Source organism: Stenella coeruleoalba (genome assembly GCF_951394435.1).
Source record: "Stenella coeruleoalba genome assembly, chromosome: 16".
Taxonomy (NCBI): Eukaryota; Metazoa; Chordata; class Mammalia; order Artiodactyla; family Delphinidae; genus Stenella; species Stenella coeruleoalba.
This window is the reverse complement of record NC_137162.1, coordinates 48,599,163-48,615,692: the sequence shown is the minus strand read 5'-3', so window position 1 is coordinate 48,615,692 and position 16,530 is coordinate 48,599,163. Positions and strand designations below refer to the sequence as shown.

The 16,530-nt window shown below is 35.6% G+C and overlaps 1 protein-coding gene across 2 annotated transcripts in view; it reads right to left on the bottom strand.

Annotated features, from left to right (window-relative positions):
- Positions 1–16,530, bottom strand: part of WAPL (WAPL cohesin release factor) — a 77,860-nt gene that overhangs the window by 5,337 nt on the left and 55,993 nt on the right. For both annotated transcript variants that reach the window (XM_079899405.1, XM_079899406.1), the window contains exons 9-17: positions 14,329–14,556; positions 11,091–11,202; positions 10,616–10,713; positions 9,831–9,907; positions 6,883–7,058; positions 6,065–6,180; positions 5,527–5,691; positions 2,101–2,308; positions 1,268–1,356 (exon numbers count right to left, since the gene is read on the bottom strand). In XM_079899405.1, coding sequence (XP_079755531.1) covers positions 1,268–1,356; positions 2,101–2,308; positions 5,527–5,691; positions 6,065–6,180; positions 6,883–7,058; positions 9,831–9,907; positions 10,616–10,713; positions 11,091–11,202; positions 14,329–14,556 — 1,269 coding nt within the window. The remainder of the gene's footprint in view (positions 1–1,267; positions 1,357–2,100; positions 2,309–5,526; positions 5,692–6,064; positions 6,181–6,882; positions 7,059–9,830; positions 9,908–10,615; positions 10,714–11,090; positions 11,203–14,328; positions 14,557–16,530) is intronic.

Here is a 16,530-nt window from a genome sequence, read left to right as displayed (position 1 = left end):
ATCTTTAAATTTAAATAGCATACCCATTGTTTTTTTCTTTTGAGGGGGCGAGGGGGGAGTCTTCCTCCTTCCCTTTGCTTGGTATGTGTTTCTCATTTGTCCTTAATCTCCGGATTTTAAGGAAATAAGGAAAAGAGCTGAGCTGAAGGATTCAGGAAAAGGAATAAAGATTTGCAGAGACTCCAGAGCCACAGTAAGAACTCTGGTCTTGATCCTGAAAGCAGCTGTGCCAGCAAAGGCCACAACGAAGTGGGCTACTGTGCATTTAGATCTGAGCTGTCTATAATATAAATATGGAAGAGATGAACAAGAAGGATTCAGAAAAATGCACAGGACTTAACACAGATACAGGGCAATGCAGAAAACTCAATGGCAAAAATGAGGAAATAAGGGTAGGCTGATAGAAGCCCTTCATATCATAATTATGTTCTTCTAATCCTCCTATACAATACATCTCCACTCTTTCTTGCGTCCTGAATGCCCTTGCTTGTAAGGGAAAAAAACAACTCCTTTTTTTGTAAATTTGGCTCTTCTACTGGGCCTTTATGTTAAAAAAAAAAAAGAAAAAATCCACATGTCCCCGATTTTAAAGCAGACTGTCTGAACAGCCAGAACCTGTCCACTTTTGTGCTGATCCAGCCCAATTGTGTAGACACTCACATGCTTCTCATAGTTACATAATGATGATCTAAATCTCACATAGTAATCCCATTTTCCCGGCCAGTGAGTAGATCAAACAAAATCATGTGAGCTAATGTTGGCCAAGGTAAAGGGAAGTCTACTTTTTGCAGTGGGTGTGGAGAGGTCCTAGAGAAAAGAAACCATTGCTCTTACAAAGAAACAAAGAGGCCACGTTCTTCTGCTGGACATTATTTAACTAGATGAGACACATAGCCAGAGTCAGCATAGGGCCATGAAGAGAGCTAGCAAAGGATAAGACAATATGCAGAGGACAGCAGAGTTTAAGAATAGAAATTATGAGTCCTTGATGATATCACTGAGGCTAGACTTTTCCACCTTAAGTCAGCTGAGTGCAGGTTTTATATGATGTTCTTTTACTTCAACCAAAGACATGTGAAATCATTCCTCCATCAATCTGGAACTTACTCATCAAACCCAATATACTCTTACTTTGAAATGCACCTTCTAAAGCTCACCAAATATATAAATGTTTTTAGCATGAGGGGAAATAAATAATAATTAGGTAATGATGTGAAGTGATCGCAATGGAATCCTTTTAAGATACATAAAACAACACTGAACTTACTGGACTCTCCTGGCAGAGACACCCGAGAAGTAGTGCTGTGTATGAGGCCACAATGCAGTCCTCCATGTGTTTGCCAGCATGCTGAAGGGCTGAAAGTATTAAAACAAAACCGTAACAGCACCTCCAAAAAAAAGCCCACAAGAAAACAAACGCCCCCAGGAAACCAACTGCTGAACATCAATAAATGGTGCTAGGAAGATGGGATATCCACACAAATTAACAAAAAAATAACACAAGTGGAAGAGGGACCTTAATTAAAAGCTAAAACCATAAAACTTTCAGAAGAAAACACAGGGCTAAATCTTTGTGACCTTGGGTTAGGAAATGGTTTCTTAGACACAACACCAAAACCACAAGTGACAACATAAAAAACAGATTAAGTTAGACTTCATCAAATTTAAAGCTTCACCATCAACAAAGTGAAGACAACTCACCGAATTTACCTGCAAATCATGTACTTGATAAGAGTCAAGTCTCTAAAATACACAGAATTCTTAAAACTCAACAACAACAAAAAAAGACAACCCAATTTAAAATACGGGCAAAATTTCAAAACTCTAAAACCTTTAGAGGTCATATTATTTGGCTGCTTCTCTTTACAGATGAGTAAAGAACGAACCAGGGAGGAAAAGCAAACCTCCCCCACACTGCACATATACCTTCCTCACTGCTAGGAAGCCAAGGAAGAAGAACTATGAAAAAGCAAAGCTTGTCTGCACTGAACTAGAGAGGCCATAAAATAGCAAGATTATTACAACACACGAATTAAAAGAAAGTCTTGCAGGAAAAAAACCACATTACTTTTTTTAATACACCAGTCAAAATAAATATACCTTTATTGAGGTCAAGTTCTTCATCGTCCTCCTCCTTCTTATGTTTCTCTTCTGTACCATCAGTCTTTTCAGTTGATACCCACTGTATTTCTCCACTTGTTTCTTGCCACTCTCCACTCTTATCATGCTGAGTGGTGGGAGCATCTTTGATCAATTCATCTGTTTTACTTTCTGCCAACTGTGCTGCTCGCTCTCTCTCAAGGAATAGCTGATAAACATCATTTTTGAAGATCATCAAAAGGATCACCAACCAACATGTATGTACCCAAATATAAGGCTCTATTTGCTTTTAAACATCACTAACCCTAAGAAGCATGCTGTTTGGTAAAAAGGGTATCAATAAAAGCCTTCACTCTACATCCAACTGAAGGCCAAAACAAAAATATAAATGCCACTGGGGTTCAATCAAGTGCAATCTACTGATGATGCATACATTGTTTTTATGCATACATTGTTTTTAAAAATGAAAATCTTAACTCCTTCCCTTAATTTAGATAATACTGACAGGAAATTCAAGCAAAAACTACAAATTAAAGGTTAAAATTAAAAGAGTTAAAAATTCTTTAAACCTAAGCAGCCTGGATAAATTAACTGGAAGGAGGGAAGGAAGGACACTGAATAAAGCTACATAGTATTGGGGAAAAGCAACATAGCTTCTTTAAAAGAAATTTAAAGAAATAAACAAGAACCAGTGAAAGTAAAAGGCCAGTTTTCAGAGAAAGACTCAGAAGTGAATCTCAACTAGTATTATTAACAATAGAAGTACCGGGTGTGGAGAAAAGGGAACCCTCTTGCACTGTTGGTGGGAATGTAAATTGATACAGCCACTATGGAGAACAGTACGGAGGTTCCTTAAAAAACTAAAAATAGAACTACAATACGACCCAGCAATCCCACTACTGGGCATATACTCTGAGAAAACCATAATTCAAAAAGAGTCATGTATCATTGCAGCTCTATTTACAATAGCCAGGACATGGAAGCAACCTAAGTGCCCATCAACAGATGAATGAATAAAGATGTGGCACATATATACAATGGAATATTACTCAGCCATAAAAAGAAACGAAATTGAGCTATTTGTAATGAGGTGGATGGACCTAGAGTCTGTCATACAGAGTGAAGTAAGTCTTTGAAAGAGAAAAATACTGTATGCTAACACATATATATGGAGTCTAAGGGGAAAAAATAATGTCATGAAGAACCTAGGGGCAAGACGGGAATAAAGACAGACCTACTAGAGAATGGACTTGAGGATATGGGGAGGGGGAAGGGTAAGCTGTGATAAAGTGAGAGAGTGGCATGGACATATATACACTACGAAACATAAAACAGATAGCTAGTGGGAAGCATCTGCATAGCACAGGGAGATCAGCTCGGTGCTTTGTGACCACCTAGAGGGGTGGGATAGGGAGGGTGGGAGGGAGGGAGACGCAAGAGGGAAGAGATATGGCAACATTTGTATATGTATAATTGATTCACTTTGTTATGAAGCAGAAACAAACACACCATTGTAAAGCAATTATACTCCAATAAAGATGTTAAAAAAAAAAGTACAGTGCTCACTTCAGCAGCACATATACTAAAATTGGAACAATAGATTAGCCTGGCGCCTGCACAAGGATGACACACAAATTCGTGAAGTGTTCCATACTTTTTACAACTAGAGATTATCATACTAAGTGAAGTAAGTCACAAAGAAAAAAATACCATATGATACCACTTATATGTGGAATCTAAAATATGACACAAATGAACCTATCTACAAAGCAGAAACAGACCCACAGATACAGCGACAGATTTGTTGCCAAGGGGGAGGGGAGTGGGGGAGGGATGGACTGGGAGTTTACGGTTAGTAGATGCAAACTATTACATATAGAATGGGCGGACAACAGGTCCTACTGTACAGGACAGGGAACTACAGTCAGTGTTCTGGGATAAACCATAATGGAAAAGAATATGAAAAAGAATGTATATGTGTAACTGAGTCACTCTTCTGTACAGCAGAAATTAACACAACGTTTTAAATCAACTATACTTCAATTAAAAACAAACAATGGAAGTACAATTGTCAATGGAAGTATACACCAAAAAGTCTGAAAGGGAACACACACTAAAATCTTTTGCCTTCACTTACTTCCCTGTGCTGATACAGTGTTGAATGTACAGAAAGCATTTCATATATTTGCTGATACAATTTGGAGAAAATCCCAAGTTACTAATGACAACTACCTGAAAACTAAATGCCAGGTAGATCTCAAAAACTTGCTGAGTATATACAAGAGTGGTATGTAAACTTTAATACCCTTAAGAAAATAAAATTTAAGCTTTATATAAAGCAATATTTCTTAAAATTGGGTTCAAGGATCCCTAGGGGAACGCAAGATCCTTTCAGGGAGTCGGTGAAGTCAAAACTGCATTCATAAGAGTATTAAAAGGTCAACCGACTTCTTTTATTCTCTCATGACTGTATGGTGGAGTGTTCCAGAATCTACATGCTATGTGATTATGTTATTGCTCCAGTGGTTAATAGAATGAGTGCCTGTATTTTACACTTTTCTCTGTTTTGATTTCTAATTTAGTAAATATCAATAGATAAAGCACACATAAACAAAAGTTCTTTGGAGTTCCCAATAATTGTTAGGAGTATAGAGAAGTCCTGAGATCAAAATGTTTGAAATGTTGGGCTTCTAGTTATGACTCAGGAAAAGATCCAAGTTGTTGAAGATTACCTCAAGACACAGTTCAAGCACTTCTAGTTTCAAAAAGGCCGAAAGGATTAAAGGTTAGCAAAGGCTTCAGAAAAAAATGAAAAGAATGGTTCTCTATCACTTGTGAACATGTACAAATTGTCATTTAAGAAAATTACAAAGGTAGCTAGGAACTGGCAAAAAGTAAAAACTGTAATGCCCAGCATTGTCAAAAAACAAAAACTCACATACGGTTTGGGGGGGAGTATAAATAGAGGGGAGAGGGAGTGTTCGGTTTTTGGGGTGGAGCGAGTTGGAGACATCAATTTTAAAACACATATTCTGACACAATTCCTAAGCCAGGAAATTATACTTTGAAAAGTACGTCCCAATATTTAGTTGCACAGATCAGACCAGTAAGTAAATGCTGGAGGACTTGAACCAGGATAGCGCTAGAACTTAATTCCTAATTTGTTGTTAATCATCTACCTTGATTCATAAACAAATATGCCTTGTTTCTGCTTTTTGCTAACAATGTCTAACAAGTGATTATAGTAGTTGAAAACAGTCAGCAGAGAAGTAATGGTATACATTCTAACCCAGTGTACCTCTCACAGAACTGGTGAGAGTTAGAGAAAGGGAGAGGGGAGGTAGGGGGGAGAGAGAAGATGCAACTGATCAAGAAATTGGACAGATGCAACAAACTGAAAGTGTTAGGTTTTAAATTGTTGCTTACCTGCACTAACGCCTGAACTGCGTGAACTTGTCCAGCTATCCTTAAACTATCATCTCCTTCTCCACTACAGAAGGAAGAATCAAAAGAACACGATGTTTCCATGTTGACAAGACAGTGCCGATTCCGAGCACTATACTCCACTAGATTTATCAGTAGACCTAAACCCTATAAAAATTAAAACATGCATGTTACCACAGGGAAGAATTAAAAGCAAATGAACACAATATACATAACTCTTACTGGCAGCCAGAAAACTAATCAGTGCTCTACCATCTACAAAGTGGTTAAAAACCAGTATATGATCTTCCCAAACAAAGATTTCACCACTTTTAAAAGTCACCACTTTTAGTTCTTATACTTTTTATTTTTACACAGGGCCCTTCATAGCTCTCTTTTGTACAATAAGAGGTATATTCATAAGGAATCAATTGAAACCCACAACATATTAAACAGCTGGTTCTTAAATCCAAAACTAAGATGAAGTTTTTATCTTAATAGATCAAGTACTCATTTCTGAAACAGTCACACTTCAACTCACCAGCACTCGAATATCAAATCTCTGCTCCTGAGGTAGGTACTTTGGAACCTGAAGCACACAGTTCATCGCTGTGCCAATCAAGCCATCCTGTTCTCCTGTTTTGGTGCTGCCCCATTCTAAAATGGAGAATGGGAAGAGTATGAAAATTGTTACTGATTCTTTATGACAACCAATACTTATTAACATGAATATTAAAAGTTAAAAACATGTATCTTGAAAAAAAAGTATAGCTATTCCTTTATTAAAATACATCGTTGATTATAATATTTCTGAGCCAAGCTACCAAGCTGGTTCTAAAAATATCAACTCCTAAAAGCAGTTAAATCTATACATGAATAAGTGAATTACATGATGGCAATTTAAAAATCACTACATCAAGACAAGAAACAAGGGAGAGGCTTCCCTGGTGGCACAGTGGTTGGGAATCCGCCTGCCAATGCAGAGGACACGGGTTCGAGCCCTGGTCCAGGAAGATCCCACATGCCGCAGAGCAACTAAGCCCGTGTGCCACAAGTGCTAAGCCTGTGCTCTAGAGCCCGCAAGCCACAACTGCTGAGCCCACATACCATAGCTACTGAGGCCTGCACACCTGGAGCCCATGCTCCACAACGAGGGAGGCCACCACAATGAGAAGCCCACACACTGCAACCAAGCGTAGCCCGTGCTCACCGCAACTAGAGAGAGCCCATGCACAACAACAAAGACAACACAGCCAAAATAAACAAACAAAAGAGTAAAAAAAAAAAGGGGGGGGATTAACTTTCTTAAACATGTAATACAATCTATCATTGAGAATATATGTAGAAAATATGACTTACCATTATCATTAGTTAAATTGAGTAACACCCCAATGATGGCTCTCATGCAGTCTTCCACTGCTTTGCCCACGTGATTAGTTACATTCTGGTGAGGCAGAGGCTTACTGTCAGGTAAGCATATACTGTTCTCAGCACGGTTATACTGCTTAATCAATTCTTCACAATGCTGTAATGCTCTTGAAGAGAAGACAAAATACAGACTATTATGCTAAACTAAAATAGTTACACTAAGAATTTCTACCTACTTCGACCTTAATGTTTTAAATCTGTCATAAGGACCACCCTGGTGGTCCAGTGGGTAAGACTCCGTGCTCCCAATGCAGGGGGCCCAGGTTCAATCCCTGGTCGGGGAACTAGATCCCACATGCATGCGGCAACTAAAGATCCTGCGTGCCAGTACTATGACCCGACGCAGCCAATAAATAAGTAAATAAATATTTTTAAAACATACAAAGAAAAAAGATAAATCTGTCATAAATGCTGCCAAATTAATTTTTTTCTACCCCAAAAGTTATATCAGCTATCCAGTCATGTACCAAACATGTCTGATATCACACCAGGTGCTCAATTTTATTTTGGGAAAACCTGATAATATAAATTTTTCTAAGCAAAGTTAAAATTATGAAGTCAATGCAGAAGTTTATAACTATACTACCTACAGCTGTCCCCCATTTTACCAATCTCTCCAACATAACAGAACTACCACTACCCCACTCCAAACAAGGTAAAACCTTTAAAAGCTAACACTGGACACTTCTGAATTTGATTTAATGTTTTTCCTTTAGAATGTAAGCTCTTAGCAAGTAAAGTATATTATTTATATTAACATTGCATAATAACCTTATGTAAATGGATGTTAAATACTTCATAAACATCAGAGCAAATCATTTTTTTTAACATGAGGTCATTTAACTGACATGTCTCCTGGCAGACATACAAGGGTACCAGATACATCCAAGGACTCTCAAGATGCTACCCAAAATAACAAGGAAATGTAATTTTTAAGTGGGTCTAGTATTTCTCAAGACTCTCTTTAAATCACTAAGTCCATTAACTTAAAAAAGTCTATGAGAGAATGAGGTAAGCTGACTCTGTCAGTTGATTCTTCATGTATTATATACCACACAAAACCCTTAAAGAAAACTGTACTATATCTAATCCCCCTCTAGCTGCTCCTTAAAACACACCCTCTAGTGAGGAAGGTGTTCGTGTCTAACCTAAAATAATTTGTTTAGATGTTTGAGGATGTTCGCCAGAATTACCATGCCGTTACTGTTAACTGCCTTAAGTAGCACTGAGCTAAATCTGTTGGGAGGTGAGGGGAGAACAGTAAGGGTATACCATTTAATCGTTCAATATGCTATCCCTGCATTTATCAGGGTTCTACTGAAAGTTTCAAAAAGTCTTTCACAAACATCCAATTCTGACGTCTACTGCCACTTCTAAGACATCTGACACAAGTTCCTAATCGCAAAGGTTCCTAACCTCCTTTTAGAAGTCCATTTGTCAGGGGTCATGAAGTATACAGGAGACGTTTTAAAAATACGAAATAGATTTAACTTGCAAGAATACTCTTTGGTGAGGGAGGGTAAAACATGGTAACAAAACAACAACACATGCCTTAAGGATACTAACTGTGATACAAAATTTAAAGAGATGGAGGGGAAACCTACAGATTAAAAACAAGTCTATTGGGAACTAGAGACTATTAGAAATTTGAGACTATGGGAAATTTGAATACTGACTGGATTTATGATAATATTAAGCAATTAATAATTTTTAAGAGATGAAAATGGTATTGTGGTTATATTTTTTAGAGTCCTCTTTTAGAGATTATATACTCAAGTATTTATGGATGAAATCTGTAATTTGCTCCAAAATAATGTAGAGGGGGGAATGGATAGGGTTATACATGGAAACAAGACTGGCCAATGTTTGATGATTATTCAAGCTGCATGAAGTGTACACTGGGGTTTATCAAACTATTGTCTACTTTTGTCTCTGTTTGAAATTCTCCAAAATAAGAACTTAAAAAACAGATAAACTTGAGTCAGGCTGTAGTGGACCTTTGATACTCTACTAAGGACTTTGAACATACATCCAAAGACAAGGGATCACAGAGATTAGGAGTTTGGGATTATTTTTACAAGACAGAAATCTGGGGCAAGTTAAACCCCTGTGGTATTATGTTGGAGAGGCTAGAGGCCAGAGTACCAGGGCAGAGGTATCAAAAACTAAAATAGACATATTAGGAAGAAGCTGCTGTAATAAGCTAGAACCAGGACTGGAGACATACTTGGAAATTTTACACACACTGAGTGACAGCATTAGCCTAATGTCAAGAAAGTTGGGTGGAGAGTGTGAAATGGAGGAAGCTACATATAGATCTGGGGAAACAGGTATAAATAAACAGTAGAAGGCAGCTAGTAAACTTCATTTACAATAAAAATAAGGACTAATGCTTAGTGCTTACTATATGCCAAGCATTGTTCTAGACTTTACATATATATATAAAAACTCCTTAATATATATTGTATATAATATATATTATATACAATATACAAAAGATAGTTTAAAAATTTTTAGAATTAAAATATTATTTAAAATATATATCATATATAATTTAAGATACATTAACATATACTAATTCTTTTTATTGCAACAACAACCTTGGGTGGGTAGATACAATTATTACCCCCCTTCTGACGAACCTGTAAGTATTCTTGCCCAAGGTTATAGGGCTGAAGTTCTGAAGCTGGGATCCAAACTCAAGTTATTCTGGCTTCAGAATCTGTACTCCTCTAACTTTTGTACTATACTGCACCACTTCTGGTTCACAGAACTTGACAGAAAGAAGTACTTTATGGAGGAAGGTGATACAATGGCACTTCCTTTATGGTCAATCCAAATGCTTTAAATAAATAGCATGACATTTCAGAAAAACTTACTTAGCTGATGAAACAATGAGTTGTGAATCTTTATATGCTATCAAGTAGCTTTGATTCTCTGGATTATGCACCGTTACCTAAAAGGGAAAATTTTGAAGTTTTGTGGCAATCCATAACATTCATTCATTCACACACAACACACAGTGCTCTAAAAGACATAAAGATGAGGCATAATTAGCCCTTGTCATCTAAGGGAATAACAACCCACATGTTCTAAATTTAAAATAATAGAGCTATAGCTTTTTTACAGAATGTAAACACCACTCTTATAATTGCTTGCTCATAATTAATATATTCCGTACTATACATTCACTGTAATGAACTACCAAGCACTTTAAATGTCAGAAAAGAGCAATCACTAACTTAATAAACTAATATTTTAAACTACTTAAGTAGATTCATTTAGAATTTTAAAAAATTAGATCTGTTTATCAAATGTACCTGACACTCTAGAAAAGGAACAATTTCATCTGTGCCAGGAACTTTTCATTCACACTAGATTATTTTCCCATAGATGTTTCATAAAGTACCTAGCTAATCCAATCTGGTCAACACACAGTCTATGCATCCTGAAATTCACCGGCAGAATAAATTCTAATCTACACTGAACTGGGTTAAGTCATTCATAAAAGTCAACGAACAAATAGACTGCATTACAGTTACAATTTCAATTTGGATTAACAAAAGTGAAACTCTAGGGATATGTAATATAAACTATGACAGTCTCACATACAGAGTCACATTTAAGATTAAATAATTTTCTCCAAATAGTTGTCCATACTTACACTTTCTAAGACTCGTAAACATCTCTCTGCTCCCCATAATGAGGCTACTAGTTTCTCTTCATCTTCATCTTTACTTAAATGATCCACACATTCTTTCACTAGGAGAAAAGAAATGGACATAAATTAGCATGTCTCACCACTTCAATACTTACCCCCTTTACTAACATTAAAAGCCATCTGTACACATGCTATGAATATGCTGGAACCTCTCCGAACACTGTTTATTCTAAGTTTTATAGTGTGAGATGCTGAAATTTACGAAAATCTGATTTATTATAATTATTTTATTTCCATAATTCCCCAATATCAAACTGTTAATGGCCTTTCCTTTAAAAGTTAAGAGATTTTCAAGATGCTACGAAAAGGAACAGACCTTTTCAAACTGATGCAATTATTCTTTGAAGTATGTAAATAGAATATTTTCCGCAGGCTTCAAATAATATATAAAAATGTTATACGTGTGTGTATATCATACCTTTATCTACAATATGATCCAGACCACCCAAAAGCCGTAGTTCTTCTTTAAACCAGTCTCCGGCTCGTTTAGAAGTAAGGGACAGTAATGTCTCCATAGCTAAATGCCCAGTCTGAAAATCAAAAGCACCATTAATGAATACTGACTCTTAGCAATAACTCTGAGGCAACACTTCTAGAGACTGCTTTTTTTAAAACGCATACTGCATGCTACCAGCCCACAGTAATACAGAAAATGCTTTTTTAAATAAAATTAAACATTTAAATTCTTAAGCTGAAGAAATGTTTTTAACCATTGGGTTGTTTTCAGAGAAAATCCATTATTTAAAGTAGTCTATCACTTGCCAGTTCAATAAAATATATACTGGTACCATCATACAAAGACTCAAGGGCAAATTGAAGGGTACATGTATTTTAACTGCAAATCAATATGTTGGATTAATTTACCACAAAGGCTGTAAAAAGTAATACTCTAGGAACAAGGTGTGGGTGTGTCTAAATTTTTGTCTGTTGGTAAAAACTGGTATCTTATTGCTTTACTTTGCATTTTTCTAATTATAGCAAATGAGCTTGTATTCACATATTTATCAGTTAACTGTATTTCTTCTACTGTTAAGTCCCGTCAAATATTCTTTCCTTATTTTCTTGCAAAGTTGCTTGTCTTTTTCCTGTTGTTCTATACATTTTCTTATCTATTCTGAACAAAAATCCTTTGTTACTTTTAGGGTTTCAGATTCACCAGTTTTAAACTTTATACTACAGGGTTATTAGCAGCTTCGATATACATAATGTGGCCACCATGACAAAATTATATATAAATAATGATTCAGGACTACCACTAGAGGAAGCATAGAACAGTCAGAGCCATATTTATAAACCAGTTTCGGTTTTTCCTTCTCTTTATTTGCCTTTAATTATTAATCTTACTTTTTATTGTATTTCTTTTAAAAAACATAAAACCACCCACCAACAATGGGCAATTTGGTTCCTGCTGCAATAAAGGAACGTTAGTGTAACAAAAGAAATGCTTTAGTTAACAAGGCTGAAAAGACCTGGGTATCTTCCCAAAGCTTTTTCCTTTGAAAGATCCAAGTTTACATTAAGTCTTCCTGGCCTATTTGGAACTGCATATAAAATAGATATTCAGAAATGCAAAAAACAGACCTTATCAGTGAAAATCTTCCTATTACTGATTTAGAAGAGATTTTATTCTGTACCTTATAGATTTTACTCTATACTTTAAAAAGAACAAGGTTGATATCCAAGGTGACAAATATATAACTAGAATTCAACACTACAAAAACAAATTAAATTTTGCTCAATTCTCATTCTAAGTCCCTGAAAGAGTAATGTAATGAGATCGGTACAGGCAGGTTAGCACATGAGTCACAGAAGTGAAACTGAAGACTAATGAGGCTTTCTTTGCTTAGGAAGATTTGATGTTAATATAGCAAAGACTCATAAGATTTTATGCAAAAAAGGGACTTGACTGTTTCTATAGGCATAAAAAGGACTGTTTGATATTTTAGGCTATATTCAGTATATAATAAGCTAGTAATAGCCTACAATTCAAACATTTTATTTGAAACTGGAATAGTCCTCAAAGCATTAAAGCACAACCAAATCACTAATCAGAATGCTATTCAGCAATTGTGAGCTCTCAGTTATTTGAATTATATTTTAATATTATAATATTAATGTTTTAAAGTATCTTTCCATGGCACATCAGGAGAAGCAATGTATTTCAAGGAAGAGGTTGAGCAATTAACGAAACAAACAAAATTAATGTGTAGGAGATAGTCACTGTATGAAACAATTCTACTGTTAAAATTTAAAACAAACACAATATCCAAGAATAGCTGAAGTTGGGGTGGGGGGAGGCAGGCATCCTAATATTAGCAACTGTGTGTTCTGGTTTTAATCATGTGAGTTAACTACTTAACACAGTATAACAAAGTTATTATCTGGTGTTTACCATCCTAATAAATTCCACAAAAGATGGAGAAAATTCAATGAACAAGTTTCCCATCATGTTATTTAAGAGCGAATGCCTGGAAAGAATCTGAATGTTCAATAATATGGGAGATGAACTAATAATAATAATTTTTAAAAGCTGTATTTATTCCATTATGCAAATAAAAATTATAGGCTCAAATTTATTTTATAGCATTAAAAATTAGTATATGTTGTAAAATTGTTAAAAGTAAATAAAAATTATGAATATATTTTAAAAGCAGTATACAAATAGTTTGGTGAGGTAGAAAGATTGTTTAGCCACACTTTGAACATAACAGCTATTTTCTAATTTTAATAAGTGAAAGTACTGAATACGTGTCAATTTTGTATCCTGCTTTTTAATGTTAACTTGCTTTACCCCTCAACCCTCCACTCTACCTGAATCTATTCCCTACTCTACCTTAACTAAACAGAGCAATAACCCTAAGTTCATATGTGGGTAGCACAAAGCATTCTGTAATTTTCTGAGGCAAATGTCTTCAGTTGTCAGTTTAGTGGGCAGTCGAAAAATCAATGTTTATATAGTTCAGATGTTGGAAATATCTGAAAGTCAGGTATATATAAATAATCTTATTTTTTCAAAACGACAAGGCCAATTCATCTTCTACTGGCCTACTAGTCTTTGGGGATTCTACAAGTTAAAAAAAGCCAGAGGAAAGTAGAACTAAAATCAACCAAAGGCAACATAGTCATCTTGAACTTAGGGAGTTGTATTGAGCATAAGGGTAGCCATGGCCATGACCCTGAGTATGAAGGACACTGCTTGACAGAAGGGCAGGTGCCTAGGAATCTTCCGAGTCTTGGTGCCTTGCAGCAGTTAATCAGACATCGTAAGATACTATGGAATAAATGAATGCTCATTGAAACTGGTTCTTTCTGAAGATCCTTTAAATCTTTATTCCTGAAACCCACAGAGGGTTAAAAACTGAAGTTCCTAATAGCCTAAATGTAGTTTCTACGCTGGAAAAAAATTTTTTTCAAAAGGGAAGGATTAGGCAAAACACAATAAAAAATTTACTGGGAAAAGAAATCTAAATACCAATGGGCCAAGTTTAGGAATTTCAGGCAGGGAACAGAATTATGCTCAGAGCTAAACCTTAGAAGAATTTGCCAAATTGTAAACCAAGAGGTTAAATGATTTGTCCAAAGTCATACAGCTGCTGTGACAAATTAAAAACTTTCTGAAAGTAATTTTCATTTTACAATAGAAGGAAGGAACCCACCGTTATATTTTCTAGATCAAGGTGCTTGTTGTGTACAGTTTCACAGAGCCTTCGAATTTTTTCTTTTATTTTGTTCATGTCTTTTTCATTCAGCAGCTTAGCTGAAGAAGCATCTTGTTCCAGTTCTAGAAGTCGAATCATTAGATCTAGGCTAGCTCTATCAAGATCCATGTTCAAACGATCTCTACTCAGTATGTACATGAGGGCAGCTGTACAAAGGGACAGATTCTTCAACGGACCCCCCGCAAAAAAAAAAAAAAAAAAAAAGTTAATGTAAGCAATTAGTGACAATTTCAGGAAACAAGACTATTTTGACATTTGTTCATATGTTGGAAACCTTGAAAATGTTTTATTCAGTGAAAACCTCACTCTTAAAATATTCTAGGGAAATGTGAATTAAATAAATACATAAATAAAGCACCACTGCTTAAGATTTTCCTTTCTACAGACTTTCCCTATATGAACGCGCCACAGCTAGAAGCATTTAAGTGGAATTACATGTTTTTGGCCATTCTGTGCTAAATGAAGAGTTTACAAAACCTTTTTTTCAGATATATAATCCTATTTTACAATACACTTCACTCTTTGTCCTTTATGATACAGTAAAGTCAAATTTCCATTTAAAATCAATAATGTAGGGACTTCACTAGTGGCGCAGTGGTTAAGAATCCGCCTGCCAGTGTAGGGCACACGGGTTCGAGCCCTGGTCTGGGAAGATCCCACATGCCGCAGAGCAACTAAGCCCGTGTGCCACAACTACTGAGCCTGTGCATAACTACTGAAGCCCGCGCGCCTACAGCCCATGCTCCACAACAAGAGAAGCCACCGCAAATGAGAAGCCCACGCGCCGCAAAGAAGAGAAGCCCCCGCTCGCCGCAATTACAGAAAGCCCAAGCGCAGCAACGAAGACCCAACACATCCAAAAAATAAAAAAAACAAAAACAAAATCAATAATGTAAATGTGTTTTAAAATCTGTATCAGAAACTTATTTTTTTCTTGTAAAAATAAACACAGCTGGGTTTGTGTCAATACATAAAACTAGGATGCTCAAATAAACATATTTAGACTCATTTCTTTAAAATAAACCTATCAGGTCTGGTTGAACCAAGTAATTTTTTTAAAATCATTAATATAATGTGCTCTCAAAATCATTCAGATCTGGTAGTTAGCACACTCTGCTTATAATAAAATCTACAAGTACTGAAGGTGATATAGGTAAGCATTAATATAACAAAGAGGTCTATGTTTGAATATTCCAACATTTGAGATATTACTTTTTTTCCCTCCTACATATGTATTTATTTTTATTGAAGTATAGTTGATCTTACACTTATTTCAATGCACAGAAACACAATTAACTATCTAAAGATTTAAACTTTGAATCCCCAAAATTCAGACTAGGTGACTAATTAAACGCTTACACAGCAAAATATATTTGGAAATAAGGATGCCACAGTACAGGACTTAGGAGATCCACTGCCCCTAAGAACACATATTAATGCCTTGGTCCTCTCATAACTGCATAAGAAAGCAAATTAATTCTTAGTTCTCTTCTCCCTCATTGTTTTGTACCTGCTACAACTTGGTAATGGAGTTATCCTCACTCGGGGTTAAGTATACTGATTTCAGTTTCAGAAGACTCAATATTAGATTATGTCACCTAATCTGCACTTGGAACATAATTTCCCTGAACAAAAATATAATAAAGCCATCTCAAAATATCACTATTGATGATTAATAATGATTTTTTTCTAACTTTGAAAATGTTAAACCCGATTTTTATATGTAAATACGCTTTATTTTTAAGTGTCAGTCATAATGAAAATGAGGATATGATTCCATTTCACAGTGGGATTCAACATCCAGACAGAATGCTAAAAAAAAATTAGTATCAAAACTTTTTTTTCATGCTATTATTATCAAAAACTAGTAAAAGATTTTTTTTCCAGTACCTTCTGATTTGAGGAAATCAGTACTTACAGAATTAAATATCCAGTATGGCATGGTATGTTAGCTACAGTATCCAGTATGGTATGGTATGGTATGTTATATAATGGTTAATAGGATATACTGACAAGTTAAGGAGGAAAAATGTCATGAGAAGATAATCTTAAATGATTTATTAAGCAAGAATTCTGGCATTAAGCTCTAAATATTTAGCACATAAAACTAACTCAACCCATAATGAGAAATATTTACAG